The sequence below is a fragment of the Somniosus microcephalus genome, chromosome 3 (assembly GCF_052327205.1).
Source record: "Somniosus microcephalus isolate GS21.2 chromosome 3, FLI_Smic_1.0, whole genome shotgun sequence".
Classification (NCBI taxonomy): Eukaryota; Metazoa; Chordata; class Chondrichthyes; order Squaliformes; family Somniosidae; genus Somniosus; species Somniosus microcephalus.
In genome coordinates, this window is record NC_140989.1 from 284,989,545 (window position 1) to 285,016,081 (window position 26,537).

Consider the following 26,537-nt stretch of genomic DNA (forward strand, 5'->3'; position numbering starts at 1 on the left):
TTTCTACTGTTTGCTGGTTTATTACCAGTCCAGTCCTCATCTTGCTGATGTATTCCAGACTTCAGTATTCATGACTTGTCACATTGCAAGATTTTTAAACCATTTTTCCACAGAAAGGATTTGGAAAAAGAGTTACTTTTACTTTTTTTTTAAAGCAATGTATATTCGCACAATTTTTTTTAAAAGGCACCTAAATAAATGGTGGCTAATATGCTAAAAGGAAATTATTTCCCCCAGAAACAAAACAATTGGCAATTCATTAGCTTATCTGGTTCATTGGAAAACAGCCCTTTGTGTTGGAAACCTCTTGATCTCTGAAAAGAGATACAAGATGGCGGCTGGGACATAGGGCTGAGAGATTTTTTTGAGGCAGGAAGGCTGTGAGACTAGTCGGGTTTGTTAAAGGGAAAGCTGTGAGGGACTTTGCTGAGGCAAAGAGCTTAGGATTGCTAGAGGATAGTTGAAACCTCTTGTTTAGGTCAAGTAAGCTGATTCACTGATGTGAGGAAGTGTAGTATGTTCATTATTTTGTATCATGCAGAGATAAGAACCGATTGAACTAAGTGAACCTGATCATAACTGTTGCTCTGTGAAATAAAGCAACTAGACAATTCATATCAATCATTGCCTCACTTAGTGTTAACTTGTTCCACCTTCAGCGAGATTGAAGAATGTGAAGACTGGCAAGACCAACTATTTAAGGATCTGCATATAAAGTTTGAAATTTTAGTATTTAAAAAAATGGCCTTTTTCTCTGAACCTTTCCAGTATGGTTTTGTATCTGAAGTAACTGACTTGTGTTACTACAGTTATTGAATCTCAAAGCTAAATGCTATAAATATCAAGGCTTAAAACAGTCCTATCATATAACAGCCCTCTGTGCCCAAGACATAAATGCATGACTCCTGGCTCCTAGGACTTTCTGTTCGGGAATTACCTTTTAACTTTTAGAAACATGCACATCTTTTGAATCCTTCAAAGCATTAAGTTAAAGGTGTAAAGACCCTGTATTGCTGCAATTCATTTATGATTTTTTTTAAAGAAGTGAACAATTGGTGTTTCACACAGAATAGAGAAAGTGAGCCATAAAATAACTTGACCCTTGGTCTACCAACAGTCCAAGGAAATTCCTGTCTCTTTGGGTTGTATAGGTTTTCACACTGTGACACTAAAACACTAATATGCCAATAACAAAGCGACTCAAATGTAGCAGTTATTTTTCTGTAATGTATTAATCCTAAACTACTAAAACAAGCACTCAATGGATAGTTTTAATTGGAAATTTGAACACTTTAATTCTGCTTGTCCTGATCCATTTCTCCATTGTGCTATTTTTACTTCTGATTTTTTCCTCCTCTCTGCATAAGCTAGGCTGATACTCTACTGCAGTACTCCAGGAATGCTACATTGTTAGAGATGTCATTTTTAGATGAGACGTTAAACCTATATGCCTGTTCAGGTGGAAGATCCCACAGCACTATTTTGAAGAAGAGCAGGAAGCTCATCTGGTGACCTGGCCAATATTCCGCCCTCCTCTAACAGGACCAAAAAACTTTAGTTGGTCATTCATCTCATTTGCTGTGGGATCTTCCTGTGTGCAAAATTGCTGGCATATTTCACTACATAAGTAATTAATTGGATGTGAAGTGCTTTGGGTCCTGAGGACATGACGAAGTTCTATGTAAATGGAAGCTCTTTTCCTTTCTAATAGCAATGTGAATTCATTATTATTAATGTTGGCTTGGCCCAGTGGCAGCATCCTTGCCGACCCAGAAGCCATCAGTCAGAAGGATGTGGGATCAAGCCCAACTCCAGGGAGCACGTAATCTAGGCTGACATTTACAGTGCAGTACTAAGGTGTTAGAGGTGCCATCTTTTGAAAGAGATGTAAAAGCGAGGACCTGCCCACTTTTTCAGGTGACGTCAGAGATCTTGTGGCACTCTTTTAGAGCAGGATAGTTCTCCCGCCAATATTCACCCTTCAATCATACTTAAGAAGTCATGTTTGACAAATTTGCTGGAGTTCTTTGAGGAAGTAACATATAGGGTGGATAAAGGGGAACCAGTGGACGTAGTGTATTTAGACTTCCAAAAGGCATTTGACAAGGTGCCACACAAAAGATTATTGCTTAAGATAAAAAATCACAGGATTGGGGGTAATATTCTGGCATGGATAGAGGATTGGCTATCTAACAGAAGGCAGAGAGTTGGGATAAATGGTTCATTCTCGGACTGGCAATCAGTAACTAGTGGTGTTCCACAGGGGTCAGTGCTGGGTCCCCAACTCTTTACAATCTATATTAACGATTTGGAGGAGGGGACCGAGTGTAACATATCAAAGTTTGCAGATGATACTAAGATGGGAGGGAAAGTAGTGAGTGAGGAGGACATAAAAAACCTGCAAGGGGCCATAGACAGGCTAAGTAAGTGGGCAGAGATTTGGCACTTTGGCAGGAAAAATCGTAGAGCAAGTTATTATCTTAATGGCAAGAAACTGGAAAGTACTGAAGTACAAAGGGATCTGGGGGTCCTGATGCACGAAACTCAAAAGGTTAGTATGCAGGTGCAGCAAGTGATTAAGAAGGCCAATGGAATGTTGGCTTTCATTGCTAGGGGGATAGAATATAAAAATAGGGAGGTATTGCTTCAGTTGTACAAGGTATTGGTGAGACCGCACCTGGAATACTGCATACAGTTTTGGTGTCCATACTTAAGAAAAGACATACTTGCTCTCGAGTCAGTACAAAGAAGGTTCACTCGGTTAATCCCGGGGATGAGGGGATGGACATATGAGGAGAGGTTGAGTAGATTGGGACTCTACTCATTGGAGTTCAGAAGAATGAGAGGCGATCTTATTGAAACATACAAGATTGTGAAGGGGTTGGATTGGGTGGATGCGGGGAGGATGTTCCCGATGATGGGTGAAACTAGAACTAGGGGGCATAGTCTTAGAATAAGGGGCTGCTCTTTCAAAACTGAGATGAGGAGGAACTACTTCACTCAGAGGGTGGTAGGTCCATGGAATATGCTGCCCCAAAAAGCTGTAGAAGCTACATCATTACATAAATTTAAAACAGAAATAGACAGTTTCCTAGAAGTAAAGGGAATAAAGGGTTATGGGGAACGGGCAGGAATTTGGACAGGAGTCTAGGTTCGGACCGGTCATGGCCCTGTGGGTAGCGGAGCGGGCCCAGGGGCTGTGTAGCCTGATCCTGCTCCTATTTCGTGTGTCTAATTCTGTTAGATTCAGGAGATGGTTCAGTGATAGTAGATTGGCGGTTAGGATCAGATCAGCCATGATCTTATTGAATGGCGGAGCAGGCTCGAGGGGCCGATTGGCCGACTCCTGCTCCTATTTCTTAAGTTCTTATGTAATCAGCACCACCAAAAAACAGATTCACTTGTTATTCGTGTAATTGCTGTTTGTGGGACTCTGCTGTGTACGAACTGTCTGCCACGTTTGCGGTTGTAACAACAGTCACTACACTTCAAAAGTAAGTAATTGGCTGTAAAGCGATTTGGAACTTGAAAATTGCTATATAAATACAAGTTCTTTCTTTAATGTGGAGGTCATGGGGATGCTATATTTATGAGAAGATGATGCCTGACAATTTCTATCTTGAGTACATCTCAATTACCTTGACATTTAAAGTATAAATTTTAAATGTATATCTGTAGTAATTTAACATTGCAGTGTGTGTGGGTTTTTGATTCTTTCTTCCATATACCCACATAATTGCATTGCTCTCATGGTGAAATGTCACTTCAGCACTACAATTGTATCAATAAAACTTGTGCAATGAAGGGCCATGTGTAATTGCCATACAATGTGTACTGGGGCTAATTTGTTTTTATTATATTGGAAAAGTTGATAGGCAAAAAAGTATTCTGGTGAGGAAAAATAATTATTTTGATAGTTCTTAAGTAAACAGTATTCTGGAAGTTTTGTGCAGTGCTCTGCAAAGTAGGCTAACTAGCAGAGAGACTGTAAGGCACAGAAGAGCATATCATATTTATTGTTCAATCAAATGTTACAAATCTTCCACCTTGAGAGATTATTTTTGATCAAGAAAATGAAAATGGGAAGTGTTAATTTTTCTGAGATTTCAGACACTTCGAGCAGGATTTTCATTGTGCCGTGGAGTCGGGATTGGAGGCGTGGGGGGGGGGGGGGGTTAAAATCCCGAAATCAGGGGTCCCGACCCCATCCCAAACCCGCCTCCATGCCAGTTTCAAAGGAGGCGGGTACCCGCCCCACACTGGGACCCCCCTACTCGAGGCAGGAAGGGGATTAGTGTCAATTAACTGCCTGTTAACAGGTAGTTAACAGGCAGTTTTTAGCCTAATCCCTATTTTTAAGGTTGAAGTGTGGGATTCCCGACGGCTCCAAACCACGCCAAGTTAGAGGAGGCGGGCCGTCGGGTTGAAGGACTTGGAGGGGTCGAGATGTCGGTGTTCAGGTGAGTGATGTGTGCATGAGTGCAAACGGTAAGTGTGTTTGGTGTGTCTAAAGTGATTAAAGAAGTTTAAATGACCTTTTCTTACCTTTTCAGCCTTCCTTCCTTTAGGTCCTGGGAGTCCCTCGTCTCACCGGACAGAAAGCAGAATGGCTGCGAACTGTCAAAAGTGACAGCCTTCAGCTTACTGTACAGGAGAGATTTCTAACTGAGTCTGTGGAGAAGGACCCATGTTAGAAGTAAGACTGTCAGTGTTTGACAGCTTCAAACAGCTGTGAAACACTGATATTTCATCTGTCAAAACCGCTTGACGGTTGCTGTACACTGAATATTTTGTAGGCAGCTACAGTGTGAACTGGACTGCATTGATGGAATGCATGTGAAATTTTCTTCAAACGATATTTTGTTTGCGTAAGAACTGGAACTCACTGCATGGTTCATATCAACCTCCAAACTGTGCAACAATTCACTAATATGCTTAACCTGAGATCAGTTTTCTAAACTGTAAATTTTAATGATGCGGCGAGTTTGCTCCACACGACTGTGCTGCCGAGTTCTCGACTTTGATTGTGCCAGAGGGAAGGCACAGAGCAAGGATTAGGGAGTGAGTAATCAGTTTAAGACGACATTTACAGACACTAGGGAATAGATCGCTTGTCTGTTTTCTTAACTGGGAAATTACATGGTGCAATGAGATGTAGAGACAGGGAGCAAAGATCATATGACATTAAAAATATGTCAATCGATTAAATTTGAGTGGATTAGCAGATTATATCAGTGCATGGCATCATGAAGAAGTGGTAAAATGTGGGTTATTGTTGCTCACTCTTCACTTGCTGAGTTACTGATCTCTGCTATTTCACTGGAGAAATGCTGCCTACAGACCAGGTGCTTCTCCACAGGGTGAAATTGAGTGAAATCCGCAATAGCATCCTGATCCTTGTACATTTTGAAGCAACTGATTTCTCAGTAGTCTTGGTAAAAGCAGGTTAGCCATAGGTGCTGTGTGGCGGAAGGAAGGCTACATTAAGGGAGAAGGTAACTTTGAGCCTTGCCCTCAGAATGCATACTTGAAATATGTTAAATCGGAAAGACATGTGTCACAGGGATGGTGAGAAATAGTGAACAATGTTAAACAGACAAGCTGACTAAATGCAGTCTTTGGGAGGTTGCATTCTGTTCTGATCTTGCACTTCTCATCCACAGGGGGGAAACATTGCAAAACTCAAGAAAGATTGCTGCATTGGCAAACAATAAATACAGCTGGTTTATGCAAAACCACTTCAGCAGGACATGTTTTAAGAAGCTACATTTTCATCCACCCCCATTAATAGCTATTTCCTTCCATGAAAATAACCAATCTCCACAACTAAATGAATCGGTAACAAAAGATTATAATACAGTATATCAAAATATTTGTTCTAAGTAACTCCAGATTGTGATGCTAAATTTATTTTTCTACAATATAATTTAATATCAAAGAATTTTGTGATTTTATTATTTATCATGTATACAAAAATATTAGCACAAAAAGTATTAGTTAATTTATCTTATTTTTGACTTTTTTAACTACTCTGGCCACAACAAAATGTGGTAGTTTTAAGCAATAACAACTTGCATTTACATAGCACCTTTTAGTGTAGTAAAACATCCCAAGGAGCTTAAGCATTACTCAGTCTGTCACAATTCTAGTTCTACATTAAATCCTGGCCAAATCTTTCCTGGTCACTGTTTTGAATGCTACGGTTTTTGTTTTGAACATGCACTTGGAAATTGCCCAGACAAAATAAAGTATTCTAGGTCAATATTATTTTTTAATGTGTTGGAGTGGTACTCATGGTGGGAGAAGACAAATTTGATTTCACCCCCATTCCAGTTCCCAGTATATGTGGGCCACTATGTACACCTCCTTGCTGCTTATAAGCAGCATTGGTGGAGTTTGACAGCAGAAATGCCTGGCAAAAGATGCGGATAAATTACAAAAATCTTGTTAAATAAAAGTAATTTCTTCATTGAGCATAACTTCTCTTTTTAAGGTCCATTTTTCTCCCAAAAGAAAGTGGTTACAATGCTACTCAGGATGACTGCTCCTGTTTTTCTCTTCTTCTCTACCTCCTTTTCGAGGTCTGCCTGTCTTTAGCTGGAACTTTCCCACAGTGATGTGGCAGACTTGTTAAATGAGCACTTTGTATCTGTTTTCACAATGGAGGAAATGATACCAATAACAACTTGCATTTATATATCTCCTTTTAAAGTAGCAAAACGTCCAAAGGTGTTTCACGAGCATTATTATTCAAAATACCAGTGATACGAGGGGATCTAAAAGTCAAGGGATCAACTTAATGGATTTAATATAAGTTCTTAAAGAAAAGGTAATCTAGAAAATAATGGAACTTAAGTCGGCCAAGTCTCCAGGACCTGATGGTATATATTAAAAGAAATTGGTGAAGAAATTGCCAGTGCAATAGTCATTATTTTTCATGGTTCTCTAGATTCAAGAATTGTCTTTGGATTGTAAAATTGCAAATGTCACTCCATTATTTAAGAAGGGAGAGAAAAACCAGTTAACTACAGACCCATCAGTTTAACATCAGTTGTCAGGAAGTTACAGTTATCTATCATCAGAGATGCAGTGAGCACTTGGAGAAGTATGAGCTGATCAAAAAGAGTATGCATGTCTTTGTGAAGAGTAGGTCATGTCTGACTAATCCAGTTGAATTTTTTTTAGAAGGTCACTAGCATGGTGGACAGGAGAGTGGCTATAGATATTGTTTATATGGACTTCAAAAGGCACTTGATAAAGTTCCTCACGAGATTATTAGCAAAAATGAAAGCAGATGGAATTGGAAGTAACCTTTTATAGTAATTAAGAACTCTAATGAACTAATTTAAATGGTCAAAATTAATTCTTGCTTTTCCACTCTCCTTGCACTAAATTTAAAACTCACTGTTACCATATCATAATTAAATAACATTTTGAGGTAATGAAGCCCTGCATGTCATGCCTCCTAACAAGCAATTTAACAATATGCTTATTTGTTGTAACTTTAAAAAAAAGTTATTCAGTGGTTTGAACAGCACAGAATTCTGGAAAGCAGAAAGACAAAACTGTGAGTGTGGGCATCTCATTGATGGAAGAAGCAAAATCAGAGTGTAGTCATCCCATGCAAAATTCATGCACCTCTTGAACACCACTAATGCCCCTTTTGTACTGTACTGTACTGTAGAGTAATTGAACTGGTGCTCTTGTCATCACAACATCAAAACTGAGCTCAGTTAATAGTTTCACTGGATACAAACAATTGGAAGTGCCAATGGCGGCAAAGTGAACCTACTCCTTCCAGTGTAACTTGTCATTGGAAGCACCACCTTGGATCTGAAATGTGTTTCATACTTCTCAATATCAGAAAAGGTACTGGCTAGGATTCTCAAAGCCACAAATGCAACTTTGAACTGTGAATTTGCACCTTGTCAGCAACACAACATGTGCAAACTCCACCCTGGCAGATTTGGCAACAGGGGGACTGATTCCACAATTAAAACAAGTTTCTGTTGTTCAGAATTAATTCTGTTTATACTCCAGGGCAGATCAAAAGGCCAACACCAGAACAATTGAACATGCACAGGTTCTTTGCATGTGCAGTTGCTCAGACATCACAAATGTAACTTTATCATTCTGGCTGTGGTTCCTCCTTAATGTTGAGGGAAGATCCATGCAGACCAATGTGAAGATCACAATGCTGACATGTACAGATGCATTCTATGGGATTTCAGAGCCAGTGACGGACATGATAGTAAGCCAGTCACTTCTATTCCTTTTATTGTTGACTGTCATGAAGACAGGGTTTTCACCCTGATGGAAATGGGCTCTAAATGGCAGAGGTGTGCATGGTGGATAACTGGGAGCGTGTCTCTGGGTTTTAAAGTAAACAAATGTCTGTTCTCTTCTTGGAGCACACACCTACAGCTGAGAAAATGACCTCATGTCAGAGGTAAAAGAGCAAACTAAGACAACAACCCCCATCCCCCCTCCAGATAGGCAATATCTAGCAACTGTTCAGCACCTTCTCCTTCAGAATTTGGTGGTTGGTTTAAATTTCCACACATCACACCACGAGACCACCCTTAACTTTTTTAGATCAGGCATTTTCTATTACGCAGAGCAACATAGAATTACTGGGAATTAAGGTTGTAGTATAAGTACAAAGAGGAGACTTCAGAACATGCTGAGGGCGTAACATTTTAAATCTTGAGATCTTGGGCAAAATGAGCGCTCATATCAAAGTGCTCTGGAGAGATAGCAGGAAATCTTAGGGGCTTGCACTGTTCTCTGGAGGAAATGAGGCTCGGAAAACCCAGTGTTATTTTCTGTTTTACACGTCAACAGTGTCACACTCATGCCAGACACTGATATAGATTATGTCACGTTTACAATGCATAACATCAGTTTATGGACAGTAGGAGTCAATGTGTGAAGAATGGAATTTGATGGGCATCTCTTTAATCAGCAGCTATCCCAGAAACAGCAAGTACCACATGCTAACACACCTTGGACACAACACCATAAACTTTGAGACAGAAATTTCAGACCAGGCAGGAATCATGTACTAATGGATTGCTGGTGAATAGGCAGTGGAAGTAGGTGCTTTTTGTGATTGAGAAGTTATGGGGTTGGAAACTTAGCTACAAAAATCTTCAGATATCTTTCCCGCTTAATTACCTCAAGATGTTACCATACAGTGTGTACTCCATATTCTTTCTTCTATCTGGTCTTGTGACTTATCTGTGTGGAATTCCATGTGCCACCTCTTTACCCATTGACCTAGTCTGTCCAGGTCCCTTTTATCTCCCATTGGTTAGCATCATTTGCAGCTGCACCCAATTTGGTGTCATCTGCAAACTTAGACCACTTGGACAATATTCGATTGTCCAAGTAATTTATAAACAATAGCGCTGACAATGACCCTGTGGACGCCAAGGCACTAGCAACCAGATTCTATGCTTAACACTTGCACATGCAGCACCATTCTTTGCTGTCTACCTTACTGGTATGGATCAATCCAGCCTAATACTTTGCCATCTATCTCATGGGCATGCACCTTGTGAATCAGTCTGTCTTGTGGGACATGCCAAATCACTTCCTGAAATACAGGTAGATAACAGCCATTTTTATCCATCAGATTTGTAACCTCAAAGAGATCTAGTAAATTAGTCAGACTTAGCTCACCCTGTCTGAATCATACTGGCTCTCTCTAATCAAACAAGATGATCCCTTATGCTATTTCTCATCAAAGTCTCAAAACAGTTTCCTCTTGCAAATATAACATATATATGAGAAGTAGGAGTGTATTGCACAAGCAACGCATGAAGAATTAAATTTGATGGGTGTCTTCTTAATCAGAAATTATCCAGGAAACGGAGAGCACAACAAGGCTAACATGCCTCAGGCACAATAGCACACAACACCTTTAACTGTTAACCAGAAATGTTGGGCCAGACAGGAATCATGCACCACAATGGACTTCCCAGTGGATTGTTGGCAAGTATTGCACACTTACTGCCCTTTATGCCGGCAACAGTTTCTAGGCTATTGTTACTTTATTTCCAATTTTTAATTTCCAATTTTTATTTAATCAATTTTTCATTATTTGATTGTGCTTTGCTGTTGCCTTTAACCAACTCGCATGGTGCTCTTGCATCCATCTGTATTCCAACGTTCTGGAGAAAATTACTAACTGATACAGTTACCAGCTGCTCTAACATTAAAAATACGCTTCACTCACAACTTTAAATGCGCTTTGAATGGCAAATCCCAGTATCCAGTTATCTGAAGGTAGCTGACATTCTTTATATGGGTATGAAACTAGGCAATATTTTGTCTTTACTGATTTTGTTTTGAGCGATTTATTCCTGGTAATAAGAAAAATGCTTACACATAAAGGGTTTTCTATCAAGGGTTTTCAGTTATAAGCAATTTTATAATTGTCTTGGTCAATGGGCAGTGGAAGGAGATGGAATGGGGACTACATGTTATATAGCAACATACTTGAGGTAACAGAGCAGGAAGGAGATCTAGGGATTTTGGTAACTGAGTTTCTGACCAATATCCACAACATCACAAAAACAGCCTATTCCACCTACATAACATTGCCTGTCTTCACCCCTATATCTGCCCATCTGTCACTGAACCCCTCATTCATGCTCTCCTGGATAGCCTCGCGTCTTCCACTCTCCAGCCATAAGCTTCAGCTCATCCAAAATCCTGCTGCCTGTATCCTATCCGGCACCAATCTCCAGATCTCTTTCTCGCCTACATTGGCTTCCAGTCCTCCCACAACCTAAATTTAAAATTCTCATCCTTGTGATTTAATCCCTCCCTATCTCTTAACTACCTCCAGCCTTACAACCCGTCCCTTCACCGAACTCTTTGGTCCTCGGACTCTGGCAGAATTGAGTAAACAAGAAGTGGTAAATTCTCTTAAACTTTTAGTAATCCACAGTTAATCATTGAGTAGCGCACCAGCCGTAATTTCTGGGTTAACATTTCTGGTTACAGTTTTGTTCTAAGCAATTTACATCTTGTAAACAGAAAGTAAAAGTTTTCTTGACAACTTTACAAAGGAGGTGTTGCTACGATAAGACAAATACTAAAAGACAAAGTAGCATAGGAAAAAAGGGGGTGACTGGAAAAGGGGTTGATTGAAAAGATTCTTCAACGTCTAATGTTAAAAATAGTTGTGATTTAATCAGAACTTATGAATTCTCCCCGCATGTAATAGCCCTTTTACAGCGCAAAAGCACCCCGTACCAATACAGATATCCAATGTGTGTCAGCGGCGTGGAAAGTTTAAAAAGTATAGACGTAAGATTTTATGTCTTTTCATATCTTGTGCAGATGGTTACGTTTAAAAGTAGGTCTCGCTCAGATGAGTGCAGCGTGAAATTCAATTATCGTTTTAAAAATAGGGCATCAGCACTTTAAAAAAAAACGGATCGACATGAAACTGACTTGGAAATCCACTCATTTCCTGACACTACGCAAGAAAAGTATATCCCAGTTGCCTGAATCGCAGCGCACTAAATTCCGTGGAAGATGTTTATGTGATGAATAATTTACACGTGTTCTTAAATGTTTATGGATTACATCTTGTGCGTTTTTTTGCGTGTAGTCATTTTTAAACTGCAATAAGAGAAGCTATCAGAGCTGTTGACACTTACCCTGCCTATCGCATTGTCTAGGTCCCAAATTCGTCCTATATATTTTACACATTACTATACCCAGTTACCTCCTCTACTTTGGCTCTGGCTCTCAGTTGAGAAGACCAAACCTTTCTTGGTGGGATGGCGCTGAGATCATGACGTGTTTTAACAGTTCCTCATCCGTCAGATCTATCTGTCAACAGAAAGCAGCAAGCCAGAGACTCGCCTTGTCTCTTGGGAGCTTATCTGTCAAATGCAAAGACTGGAAGAAAATTCACTCCCATCTGATTAGTGGAACAATTCCATTTTTCTTCTCATTGATTTACAGCGAGCTATTTCTTTTTTTCGTGCTGACTTCTTGACAGTGACCTTTTGGAACAAGTGTGGCAACGCTTCTTCGATTACAGAAAGTGCTGTATCTGTTCGAGGGAGCTATTTCTGGGCGCTGCTTTGCTGTTTCTGAACATCTGAATCTCTCTCTCGGCAGCGTTAATCCGGCCCTTCACTGACCGATTTCGCCGGGGAATTTTCAGAAGAAATTCTGTACTTTTCCCACCTTTCATTCATTCCTTTCCTTAGCGTTTTATGAATCACCGACGTGAATCTCGATATGGATGGGAGCCCTTTGCCTCTAGTGACTGTGCTTACAGCTCCTTATGATGCTCAGAAACCAGGAACCAGCGGGCTCCGGAAGAAAACCAACGTTTTTCAGACCAAGCCGCGATATCTTCAGAACTTCGTTCAGTGCATCTTTGCTTCCATTGACCTAAGAGATCGCCAGGGATCTACTGTGGTGGTCGGAGGTGATGGGCGGTACTACAATAAGGATGCCATAGAAATCATAGTTCAGATGGCTGCTGCCAATGGGGTATGTTGTCACCAACACATTACCCACCAACACCAGAAAATTTGCCTTTATGATGTAGTTCGACAAATTCAATGGGTACTTTCACGGCGCAATACAATGTAAAGTTTTTTTGTTTTGTGTGGGATGCGGTAATGGAACTAAGCGGATAACTTTTTCAGAGAGCAGGTGCAATGGGATGACTGACCGCATTCTGTGCTGTAAAATTCCATGATCGCACAACGCCGATAGCTTAAGGAGGCTGGTGGGTTGTCAAAAAGCGTAAATAATATTTAGCCAGACTCTGAAGGTTATGTTTTGATTTGTACAACGAGTCCAGAAGTGCCTTCAATTATATTTGGTACCGAGATTAAAATTTTATGCGTGAAAGAGAGAAACCTTTGAAAGGGTGACATCTGAATGCTCCTTTGCTCAGCTAATGCTTGATTGGTGTCAGCCTTGGTTCAGTGGCAGCACTCTTGTCTCTGAAGGTTGTGGTTCAAGTCCCACTCCAGAGACTTGAGCACATAATCTAGGTTGACACTTCAGCGCAGTACTGAGGGAGAGCTGCACTATCGGAGGTGCCATCTTTCAGATGAGACGTTAAACTGAGGCCTCGATGCCCTCTCCGGTGATCCAGTGGCACTATTCAAAGAAAATCGGGGAGTCCTGGCCAACATTTATCCCTCAACCAACACCTAAAACAGATTATGTAGTCATTTATTTTCTTGCTGTTTGTGGTAGCTTGCTGTGCGTAAATTGGCTGCCACATTTCCTATACATTACAAAAGTGACTGCGTTTCAAAAAGCGTTTAATTGGCTGTAAAGCACTTTGGGATGTCTTTAGGTCTTAAAAGGTGCTATATAAATGCAAGTCTTTCTTTGATATCATTGTGACAAATTACACATGGCTCTGCTCCCCCCACCAAAAACAGCTTGGCAGACATTTTGTTTATGAAGAAAGTGGTGAACAATGCAGTATTAACAACTAATGAATAGTACAGCACCAATAACTAATGGCAATATAGGACCAGTTGGGGATCATCTAGGATTCGTTGTGAATAAGCTTAAACCCAATTGGAACTGGGTTGAGATGCCAAGCACCACATGTAGTGCTAGAACTAGTTAAATATAAAACACTAGTCAGGCCACAGCTGGAGTACTGCGTGCAGTTCTGGTCACCACATTACAGGAACGATGTGATTGCACTAGAGAGGGTAGGGATAAGGTTTCTGAGGATGTTGCCAGGACTGGAGAATTTTAGCTATGAGGAAAGATTGGATAGGCTGGGGTTGTTTTCTTTGGAAGAGGAGGCTGAAGGGAAATTTAATTGAGGTGTATAAAACTATAAGGAGCCTAGATAAAGTGAATTTGAACAACCTAATTCCCTTAGCAGAGAGGTCAATAACCAGGGGCATAGATTTAAAGTAATTGGTAAAAGGATTAGAGGTGAGTTGAGTAGAAATGTTTTCACCCAGAGGGTGGTGGGGGTCTGGAACTCACTGCCTGAAAGAGTGGTAGAGGCAGAAACCCTCATCACATTTAAAAAGTACTTGGATATGTGTCGTAATCTACAAGGCTATGGACCAAGAGCTGGAAAGTGGGATTAGGCTGGATAGCTCTATCAGCAGGCACAGACATGATGGCTGAATGGCCTCCTTCTGTGCCATAAATTTCTATGATTCTATAACCTTACAGCTAACATTTTGAGAGATAAGTCTGGTGTTGATTCAAATGCAGGACTTGGAGGTGAAAGAAACAGTGTGCGTAACCCATTCAGTCCCTTTTTACCTCTTCTTCTATGCAGTTGGGAGAGTAAACAAATTGGTCTCACATTCTTGCATTATTTCTGATGCTAGTGCTTTCTATCCAAGGTCCATTTCATTTTCCTAAGGAAAGGTTATTTCCCCTTTGCTTTTTTTGAAGGGAAGGGAAGGGATGAGATGGTAGTAATATAGCAAAATTCAACCTATCACAAAACTTTTCACTCTGTTTTTCCTTTCTCACCTGTTGAAAACTGCATTCTCTGTTTGCAGCGCAGGATGTATATTAGTCGAAGGTTGTGTACATTTTGTTTTAAAACTTAGATAGTGTAATAATGGGTTGCACATGGAGACAACTATTAAATAAATTGTACTGGATTACTAATGGGCCTAATGCATGGTTCAGCAGCTTAACATTGCATTGAAATTTTGATACATAATGGACGTGGTTCCATACAGCTTGTTGTCTGGAAGAGGGTTACACAGCCAGGAAAAGAGTTTTGTGAAGCTTCACGGTTGACATTTTGTGGAAACATTTTGGATGGATGCTGAAAGTTGCAGTGCAAATTCAACAACTCTTGTTGTTCTGGGTTAAGTTCTTGTGATGCTGATATGGGGATAACAACCCAGCCAGTACAGGAGAGTAGCTTCATCAACTACACTGGTCTGCATGGTTTTACTGTGTCCAGGAACAAGAGATGGATTTTCTTTGCAGTCCATGAAACAGGGCTACTATATTCCAATGGTGGATTGCAGGATCACGACTCAACACCGCATGAAAACTCATCTCATCAATTCACACCTCATGTAGAGCCATCCTTTGTTCCTTAACCTGTCCCATTACCACCTCCTCTTGCCTTGAATATCTCTTAATCTCTCCTGCTTTCTATCCTATCACTGACCTTCCCTTTTGTTCTTTCATCCCCTCCCCCTTTTCCCAGCCCCTAAACTTGCTTTCCATTTCCTGCTTTTTTCCAGTTCTGCTGAAAGGTCTTTGACCTGAAACATTAACTCTGTTTCTCTCTCCACGGATGCTGCCTGGCCTGCTGAGTTTTTCCAGCGTTTTCTGTTATTACAGCATGAAAACAATCTGATTGTTCCAACTGCAGTTGAGGTCTTTTTTAATTTAAGGAAACCTATTCATTTTAATCATGTTTCCATATTTTTGAACATTTTTATGCACAATAAAATAAAGGATGTTAGTGCTGGAACATGGAACATTTTCCTATTTTGGGAACCAATTATCACCATCAAGCATGTCCAAGTCAGTCATAGAAGGAAAAGATGCAAAGAAAAAACTACCTCTGTTTTACCACAGTAATGTCCTTTTATTCCCAATTAGAATAACACCCCTTGTGTGCCATTTACATTTCACACCGCTGTCCTTATGGTCTCTCTAACGTTACCAGTTATTTCCAGTCCTATGCTGTGATCTAGGAACTGGGTTAAGACTGAATCAACTCATTTCATTTGGGACTATTACAGCCAACAGAGGAGACCATCAGTCTGGGCTGGATCCAATCTCAGGATGTAGAAGTGAAAGGACAGTTGGAAGAGTGAATACATTGGTCTTGCATTCCTCCATTACTTCTGATGTTTGTAATAACAATTGAAAGTTCATTTATTTGCCCCAGGAAAGATGAATAGTGTATTTTCCCCCTTAATTTAGTTACCCCCTGTACATAGCATCCTAACTGAGAATTTACTAAATTTGCCATCAAGGGCCATGCTAGAACACATTTTGCCCAATTTAAGCTGAGCCATAGATCTTAGGAAGACTGTTACAGAACCAGGCCCAATTATAAACATATGTTTTTCTGAGGGTATATTAGTGAACAATTGTTATGTTAATGCACAAACATTTCAGAAGAACAAAGAAACCTTTGACCAGACAGAACTGCCTTGAGGACATGGACAGTTTAGTCTAAAAGCTGGTAATTGGCATTGGGAGGGGGTATGGTGTTTTGTCCCTTTTTTAAAACTTTAAAAGAAATCCATCAATTTAGCAAGAAATTAACTGATTTAATTAGTGGTTTTCCGTATAATTTAAACAGAGTAGCATATTTTCACAATTTAGATCATGCACTTTGGAGAATTCTAGTAGCAGACTGGAACACAAAGGACAGAAAAATTAAGCTAATTTCAGACTCTGGAAGTGCTCTGCAGTATCAAGAGTTTTAAATCTGTGTGGCTGCTGTTTGCCTTAGATTGAGTTCAGTTATGCATGATGCAGCAATGTTTGGAGTGAAGAATACTATTAACCTGCAGTGACATTCTTTTACGAATTTGTACATCTGAGGTTCTTTCAATGTTTCTAGAACAGGCAGAGTGAATTAGGGTAAACTGATCTGGATTCCCTTTTTGTTTAAAAAAAATAGAATGAGATGACAAATAGTAACACAAGGATGGAGCATGAGGATGGAATTGCAACAAACTGACGTATCAAAAATACATGTACCAAATGGATAAAGCCCACAGACTGATCAATCGTAAATAGCAAGAGTATAGAAGAGATTGTTAGAGTTTGGTTTACCTTTCAAACAAATGTGCCTTACAGGTGAAGATAAACATTTCTTCTTTCTCCTGCTGCCAAAATTACCAAGTTAATAGCTATCCAATTTTTTTTCACATTGCCTTACCTTTGTTAAGGTTGATGGCTGATCTGCTGACTGGTTCTTTCCCATTAACTCTGGTTGCCCAGGGTTCTGTCCTCTGTTCCTACTTATTATTAATGACCAGCTTCACTCTTCATCCAACCCTATCTACTCTTTGCTAATGATTCTACTTTATATCCATCAACTTCCTTCGGATTACACATGCATGATGCACAAAATCTCCAGTACTAATGCGGTGCAGTGGCTGAATTACTGCATCTTGATCTCTTCTATGCCGTTCATTAGGGCAGTTTCGTTCAATTCTTTAGAGACACAGATTCTTCATGTCTCTTACAAATCTAACGAGCAGCTAAACCTCTCTTATCTTTTGGCTCTGCTCTTATGTCCTTCATATGTTAACATCTGTGGACTCACGATCTTCTCTGACCTCAAAGACAACTACACCATTGCTATAGCTGTTTTTGTGAAGTTCGGCTTCTCGTTCATGCACTTTATCTCTCAATAGCTTAGTTGTTCAAAATGTCCAAGTCCATCCAGAATTTTACTACCACTCTGAATGCGGGAGACTCTTCTAACATCTTTCTTATAGTGCCGGACAGAATCCAAGAAAAAAATTGTCTGATAGACACTCATTCTCTCCTCTACAGCCTTTTGCAACCTTTCTTGCCTCTCTTTGCTTTGATACTTCTATGGTCAGCTCTGTTCTAAACTATCCCATCTTGTTATTCTTAAGTTGCAAATGCACAATCCCATGTGCTCTTCCTTCTTCCTCAATCCTTACAATGCTAAAATTAAGTTTTCCTACTTTTAACTCATTCTTTTCCAGGACCTTGAATCTGAGGAGCTCCTCCTTTCCTTCCTCCTGGAATCTTAATTTTAAATGCCAAGCTTGGTGCCAGCTACTCACCATTCCCTGACTTTTATACCTTGTCTTTTTTTCTCTTTCAACTTTGTTACATAACAACATAAGAACTCGTAGCAGGAGTAAGCCATACAGCCCCTCGAGCCTGCTCCGCCATTCAATAAGATCATGGCTGAACATCTACATCAACTCCACTTTCCCTTCCGCCCTATCCCCATATCCCTTGATTCCCTTAGTGCCCAAAAAATCTATGGATCTCAGCCTTGAATATACTCATCGTCTGACCATCCACAGCCCTCTGGGGCAGAGAATTCCAAAGATTCACATCAGAGAATATAGGCCCATTCTGCTTAATCTCTCTTCATAGGACAGTCCTCTCATCCCAGGAATCAATATAGTGAATCTTTATTGCACCCCCTCTAAGGCAAGTACATTCTTCCCTAGGTAAGGAGAACAAAACTGTACACAGTACTCCAGGTGTGGTCTCACCAAAGCCCTATATAATTGCAGCAAAATTTCCTTACTCTTATACTGCAACCCCTCTGCAATAAAGGCTAACATACATCACAAAACATTACTGCATATCCACGCTCAAACTCAGGAGTTGCACTTTATCTCTCAATAGCTTAGTTGTCCAAAATGTCCAAGTCCATCCAGGATTTTACTACCACTCGGAATGCAGGAGACTCTTCTAACATCTTTCTCATACTGCCGGACAGAATCAGGGGGGCAAGAGATACAGGGGGGATGTGAGGAAAAACTGTTTTACGCAACGAGTGGTGAGGACCTGGAACTCGCTGCCGACGGAAGTGGTGGAAGCGGACACACTCAATGTTTTCAAGCGGAGTCTGGATAGGCACTTGAGGGAAGTAAACTTGCAGGGCTACAGGAATAGAGCGGCGGAATGGGACTGACTCGATTGCTCTGCAGAGAGCCGGCACGGACTCGATGGGCCGAATGGCCACCTTCTGTGCCGTTATGACTCTATGACTATGACTCTATTACTCACCCTGCTGTGCCACTCATCACATCCCCATCACTCTGCCTTCCATACCCAGCTCCTGCACATCCTTACACCAACTTACCTTGCACCTCCACCCATCCCCCTCTATCTACATCATCACTTCCCCATCTCACTAGTTAAACATTTGCCTTCCTAATTGCTTGCTGTACCTGCATGTTAACTTTCTGTGATTCATGTACAAGGACCCCCAAATCCCTCTGAATACCAACATTTACTAGTCTCTCTCGCCTTTTAAAAAATATTCTGCTTTTCCACTCTTCCTACCTAAGTGGATAATTTCACCCACATTATACGCCACCTGCCACCTTCTTGCCACTCATGTAATCTGCCTATATCCCTTTGCAGACTCTTTGGGCTGGATTTTTCCTGCAGTGGCAGGATGCCGGCGGGAGAGCTGGTTGGCGGGTTCCGGTCCCGCTCCCGTCTGCAGTCGCTCTCTGAAAATGATTTTCTGTAGATTGGCTATGTGAAGCCCGCCCTGCGGGGTTCCTGTCCAATTAACAGGAAGCGGGTCTGATGACATCATATGATGACACGTCATCAGCCGGTTTCCTTAAAGAGACCACGGCCACATTGATTTTGACGGTTGTGCTGTCAATGTTCTGCAGCATTGAGGTGCTGCAAACACTGACAAGCGCTGCATACGGGTGCATGTCTGCACCCAGGCTCACGCATGCTTATGGAGGGAGTCACAGCACATGGGGAGGTTCTCTTCCCTTCCCACGGGTGGAAGAGACCTCCCCAGGAGATCAACGCAGTCTGGTTGCACATTGCACAGGAGGACACAAGCAGGGATGCCGCCAGGCGTCCCTGGCTGCAGTGGCGCCAACCTTTCAATGATCTCAGTAGATCACAAAATGTTAATGCAAAGCCACACTCAACCTCATCCTGCTGTGCCACTCATCACATCCCCATCACCCTGCCTTCTATACCCAGCTCCTGCACATCCTTACTCGCACCAACTTACCTTGCACCTCCACCCATCCCTCTCTATCTACATTATCACTTCCCCATCTCACTAGCCACGCCTCACACTCACCCTCATCCTTCTGCAAGCATACCAACTAACAACAACACTTGAGAGGTTTAGCCAATGTTCATGTGAAGTTTTTGTTAATGTGTTGTCATCTATTGAAATCTATATTTTCAACACTTCACCTTATTGGACAGGTCTGTGCACACCATGAGAAATGTCTTAGTGAGTTCCAGTGAATGTTGAGACGTAACTCCCCCCCCGCCCCCCCCCCACCCCCTGCTATTGTGATCAGTGTGAAAGGAATGGCTTGGACATTTATAGGGATGCTTTATGATGCTGGTGTAGGATGGTGTTAACCTGGCGCATCATGTGGCAGCCGGCAGCCAGGGTATACAGCATCAAGTGAAGTAAATCTGGCCATGGTGATACCATCGCTGGCCTCCCCTGCAGCAGTGTTGTCAGGTGCTGATGCCCTGTGCAACATCAGGTGATGGCAGAGAAGGTTGGTGATGTTGGGGCTGATCGTAGAAGGATTCAGAGGACCAAGCTGTGATTTTTTTCAAGGGCACCGATGTTGCTGGAATAGATGGCAGCTGCAGTTGAGATGACAGAAGCGATCTGTCAGTGGTGAGAGAGGTTGTTCCAATGAGGTGCCACTGGATATACAGTTGGCCCTAAACACTTGCAAGCTAAAGAAATCTCTATGTGTCTCACAAATGCAGTTAACAACAGTTTCTGAGTTTTGAAACTGAACAGCTGCAACATGACATCCTTTATACCACTTCTGCAGCTGTCAGGTTATCAGATAAATCCAAGCAGACTCAAACTCACGACAAGGTGAGCTGGCGTGTTCCCCGAGCAGTGGGTAACCCGTGGGGGAGCATGTAAAATTACAAGGTAGGTTCAAAATAGCATTAAATTGGCTGTTAACAAGCCATTTAATTATCTAAATTGTCTCCCCCGCCACTTGGTGTCGGGTCAGTTCTGTGCAGACAGACCAGACACCTGGGAGACTCGCGTGGAGGCGGGTTGACAGCGGGTTTCCTACCTGCTGTCATTCTTTGCCATTTTGACAGCAGACCCACCTCCAAACCCGCCCTCTGAGCAGCGGCAAAATTCAGCCCTTTGTGTCCTCACAGCTTACTTTCCCACCTAGCTTTGTATTGTCCACAAACTTGGATATATTACACTCAGTCCCTTCATCTAAGTCATTGATATAGATTGTAAATAGCTGAGGCCCAAGCTCTGATCCTTGTGGCACCCCACTAGTTATAGCCTGCCACCCCAAAAATGACCCATTTATTCCTATGCTCTTGTTTTCTGTCCGTTAACCAATCCTCAATCCATGCTAATATATTACCCCCAATCCCATGAGCCCTTATCTTGTGTAACATCCTCATGTGTGGCACCTTATCGAATGCCTTCTGAAAATCCAAATATACTACATCCACTGGTTCCCCCTTATCTATCCTGCTAGTTACACTCTTTAAAAAACTCTAATTGATTTGTCAAACACAATTTCCCTTTCATAAAACCGTGTTGATTCTGCCTAATCATATTATGTTTTTCTAAGTATCGTGTTACCACGTCCGTAATAATAGATTCTAGCATTTTCCTTACTACTGATATCAAGCTTACTGGCCTATAATTTCCTGTTTTCTCTCTCCCTCCTTTCTTGAAAAGATAAATAACCAAATTTAGTTCAAATCCCTCAAATGTGCATCGATGTTATTATCAACTAACCATTCACTGAAAGTAAACCCTAATGACCAGAAAGAAGATACGGTTTTGAATGGCTTTCTTCTTATGATGATTAATTTGACTTCTTCCATCTCCATAAATCTCTGACCCTGATGAGATATTTTGTGTTACATGACATAATGCTCCCATTGTTATAAAACAACGTATCTTCCAACTCAGCACGAACATTACCATGGGAGATCTGCTACAAATATATTAATAATCTTGTGTATACAAAGAAAGAAAGAAGACCCAAATGTCCCAAAGTGCTTCACAGCCAATGAAGTACTTTTGAACTGTAGCCACTGCCATAATGTAGGAAACGCGGCAGCCAATTTGCGCACAGCAAACTCCCACAAACAGCAATGTGATAATGACTGGATAAACTGCTTTAGATGTTGATTGAGGGATAAATATTGACTAGGACACCGGGGATAACTCCCCCGCTCTTCTTCAAAATACTGCCGTAGGATCTTTTACACCCACCTGAGAGAGCAGACGGGGCCTTGGTTTAACGTCTCATCCGAAAGCCAGCACCTCCGACAGTGCAGCACTCCCTCAGTACTGCATTGCACTCCCTCAGTACTGCACTAAAGTGTCAGCCTAGATTTTTTGTGCTCAAGCCTCTGGAATAGCATGCGATTCTTGTGTTTCTGTAAAATCTTTTTGTTGTCTATTTCCATCATTTCTGCCTGTCACCACTGCCTGACTGTCCTTCAATTATCCCTCATTATACTTACTGTGTTGCTTGGCCCAATTCAGTCCTCCTAGCTGCATCTTCAAGGCAGTCGCTGCAATGCAGCATAGTGCCACCACCTGAGGGAAAATCTCTTTTCCTAGCTCTCTCCTTCCTCGGTAGTGACTTCCTTCTCTCAGTCATCCATGCTGTACCCCAAAGTATGACTGATCCCGATCCTGCCCCTGTTGCACGACCTGAGCTCTGACCCGACCATTCCAACCACTAGTCTCAGCAGTAAAAATTGTCGAATTCCTGACCATGAACTGGAACCAGCTTAAGTTTGTTAAGCACTTTCAGTGCTTTTCAGTGGCTTTCACCCATGTAAAGTGTTCATTCAACTTAAAGTAATTTCTCAGTCACAGCTGGAATGCAGCTTTATTCTGAGGGCTGGTAGGCTAAGCAGCAAAGTCTTTAAAAAATATACAGAGCTGTCTATGTATTTTATATAACACAGACTTTCCTATCTCAATGCTGTGAATCCCTTTTCTAAGCTACTGCTCTCTCCACCCACACTAAGTGCCTGTACCCTTCTCCTGCTCACTGTTTGCTGCAACTGCTCTTACTACTCCCACACCACCACCATAAGCACCTGTACTACCCCACCCTCCAGCTCGCTCTCGCCAGTTCCATCCTCACACTCAGAGCCCATGCCTTTTCCCTCCATGCTTGACTCATACCCAACAAAAGCCCCGTGGCAGCTCGCAGCCGCCCTCTCCTACTGTTCATGGTCCCCAGAATCTCCCTTCTAGTAAGAATGAAAGAACTTTCTGCAGGTACAGCAAGCAATTCGGAAGGGAAATTGCATGTTGGCCTTTATTGCAAGGGGGTTGGAGTACAAGAGTAAGGAAGTCTTACTACAATTGTACAGGGCTTTAGTGAGACCACACCTGGAGTAACATAGAAGATAGGAGCAGGAGTAGGCCATTCGGTGCCTCGAGCCCGCTCCGCCATTTAATGAGATCATGGCTGATCATCCAAATTCAGTACCTTGTCCCTGCTTTCTCCCCATATCCCTTGATCCCTTTAGCCTCAAGACATATATCCAACTCCTTCTTGAATATATTTAATGAATTGGCCTCTACTGCCTTGTGTGGTAGAGAATTCCACAGGTTCACCACTCTCTGGGTGAAGAAATTCCTCATCTCAGACCTAAATGGCTTACCCCTTATCCTTAGACTGTGATCCCCTCTCATTCTTCTAAACTCTAGCGAATATAAGCCTAATCGACCCAATCTCTCCTCATACATCATTCCTGCCATCCCAGCTATCAATCTGGTGAATCTTCGCTGCACTCTCTCCATGGCAAGAACAACCTTCCTCAGATAAGGCGACCAAAACTGCACACAATACTCAAGGTGTTGTCTCACCAAGGCCCTGTACAACTGCAGCAAGACATCCTTGCTCCTGTACTCAAATCCTCTCGCTATGAAGGCAACATACCATTTGCCTTCTTAACCGCCTGCTGCACCTGCATGCTTATCTTCAGCAATTGGTGCACAAGGACACCCAGGTCTCATTGCACTTCCCCTTTTCCCAATCTATTGCCGTTCAGATAATCTGTCTTCCTGTTTTTGCCACCGAAGTGGATAATCTCGCATTTACCCACATTGGGCAGATGCATGGCAAATGCAGTATAATCACCCAACCTGTCCAAATCGTACTGGAGTTTCTCTGCATCCTCCTCACAGCACACATGCCACCCAGCTTTGTGTCGTCTGCAAACTTGGAGATATTACATCTAGTTCCCTCGTCTAGATCATTTATATATATTGTGAATAGCTGGGGTCCTAGCACCGATCCCTGCGGTACCCCGCTAGTCACTGCCTGCCACTCGGAAAAAGACCAGTTTATTCAACTCTTTGCTTCCTGTCTGCCAACCAGTTCTCTATCCAAGACAGTACCTTACCCCCTGTTGTGTCGGTACCTTTCTACCTAGACACAATTTAGGACTCAGAACTCAGAGATTCAAACATGAAGTGCTTTATTGGAAGGAAAGGAAGTTCTGGAAAGTTCCGAACAAAGAGAGCTATACTTAACAGAGAACACCCAACCATTTATCTCCTGTGACAGCGCCACCACAGGTGGGAGGAGAACACACAATACATAACATTTCCTCCCCTCTTAAATGGAAGGTCCACATTATTCCTCAACAGGTAAGTTACTTTCAATGCACTCAACGAACCTAGGGTAGAGGTAGACTGCCTCAAACCCTGACTTTACCCTGGGGTTTATTCTGCCCCAGTCTTGTGGGTAAGTCACTAAGCCTACAGATCCAAGCGTCTTGGAGGCCGCCGCTCTCTGACAGGATACCGGCGGTCATCGCTGGCTTCCACAGCAGTAGGCATTGACACAGGCCTGGATGGAGAAGGTGCCTGTGTCAGTCGAAAGTCAGGAGTTTGCACAGGTGGAACAGTCTCTTTGACTTCCTGTGTTGGAGAAGAGCACTGTGGCAAAGGATGCTGGTTTGCGGTATCATCCGGAAACAGTTCAGGCCAACCAGCCGTTGGAGCCTCTGTGGCTGTCTCTGCTCCTAGCAACAGTTGATCTGTGTGTCTTCTCCAGACGACGCCCTCAGCAGTCTCAACCGTGTAAGACACAGGGCCCGTCTGCGCGATCACCGTAGCAGGAACCCATTTCAGTCCAGTGTTGTAGTTTCGAGCTAGGACGTGCTCTCCCGGATGAAACCGCCTCTCCTTGGCTCTTTTCTCTCTCTCTTTTCAACTTGAGCTTGTTGTTGACAATGGACAACCTGTTCTGCCCTTGGAGGTTTGAGTAAGTCAAAACTTGTCCGCAACTGCCTCTTCATCATGAGCGAAGCGGGGGAAGTTTTGGTTGTGGCATGCGGCTCGTTCCTGTAGGACAACAGGAAGCTGTTCAGACGTTGGTGGATTGAGCCCTGACCTTGCGATGCCTTCAAGGCGTGCTTCAAAGTTTGCACAAACCTTTCTGCCTGGCCGTTAGTAGAGGGATGATAGGGTGCAAACCTGATGTGTTGGACACCATTCACATGCAGGAAGGTTGCAAACTCCTGTGATACAAATTGTGGACCGTTGTCACGAGTTGTTCCGGTGAGCCATAACGGCTGAACATCTCACCAAGTTTCTCAATTGTTTTCTCTGCCGTGGTAGACCTCATCACAGCGACCTCCAGCCACTTGCTACGAGCGTCCACAACCACCATAAACATCTTCTCTTCGAAAGGACCGGCGAAGTCCACATGTACTTGCTGCCACACTTCTGCAGGCCAATCCCAGGGGTGTAGGGTTGCCAGCTGTGGAACATTCCGGACCCTTTGACATGGGGAACATGTTTTGGCTTTCTCCTCAATATTCCCATCGAGACCTGGCCACCAGAAGTAGCTTCTTGCCATTTCCTTCATCCGAACCATCCCACTGTGGCCTGTATGAAGTTGTTGCAGTATAGGTTCCCTCAGAGGTGGCGGAATGATGACACGGCGTCCCCAAAGAAGACAACCTGCCTGGACGGAGAGCTCATTTCTTTTTGAAACGTAAGGTTTCAAACTAGGAGAATCTCCTATAGCTCTCCCTCGAATGACATCGTCCATTACCTCAGACGGGACTGGATCGTTGCGGGTGTACCTTCGCACCTGAACTGCAGTGACGGGTGCTCCCTCCACTTGTCTAAAGTAGAAGATGTCTATCTGACGAGGCTCTGGGGGAGTAACAGGCAAGGGTAGCCTCGAGAGACCGTCTGCGTTGCCGTGCAAGTCTGATTTGCGATATTTGATGTCGTATGTGTGTCCTGACAACAGTAAAGCCCACCTTTGCATCCTGCTTGCAGCGAGAGACGGAATTCCTGTGTGGGGCCCGAAGATTGAAGTCAATGGACGGTGGTCCGTCAGGAGTGTGAACCTTCTCCCAAACAGGTACTGATGAAATTTTCGAATTCCGAAAACGATTCCCAAGGCCTCGCGCTCGATCTGCGCATAGTTACTCTCGGCCTTGTTCAAGGTGCGTGATGCGAAGGCGATAGGTTTCTCTTCACCCGAAGGCATGATGTGGGATATGACTGCTCCCACACCATATGGTGATGCATCACATGCTAGCTGCACGGGTAGCTTTGGGTCGAAGTGTGTCAGGACCTCCGATTTCAGCAATGCTTTCTTTGCTTGGGCGAAAGCTTCGTTGCACAGTTCAGTCCATTTCCATGTTTTGCCTTGACATAGCAACTAATGTAACGGCTTCAGCAATGTTGCTAAGTCTGGAATAAACTTCCCATAGTAGTTAAGTAGCCCCAGAAATGAACGTAACTGGCTCACATTCTGGGGTGCTGGTGCCTCCACGATCGCCTTGACCTT

General features: G+C 42.6%; 1 protein-coding gene across 2 annotated transcripts in view; it reads left to right on the forward strand.

Annotated features, from left to right (window-relative positions):
* Positions 1-26,537, forward strand: part of pgm1 (phosphoglucomutase 1) — a 152,831-nt gene that overhangs the window by 29,956 nt on the left and 96,338 nt on the right. Inside the window, exon 1 of one of the 2 annotated variants that reach the window (XM_085982690.1) lies at positions 11,879-12,525. The exons of the other annotated variant lie outside the window; for it this stretch is intronic. Within the exon in view, the coding sequence (XP_085838816.1) occupies positions 12,268-12,525 (258 nt within the window). The 5' untranslated portion in view covers positions 11,879-12,267. Of the gene's footprint in view, positions 1-11,878; positions 12,526-26,537 lie in introns of those variants that run through there. 2 annotated transcript variants of the gene reach the window in all.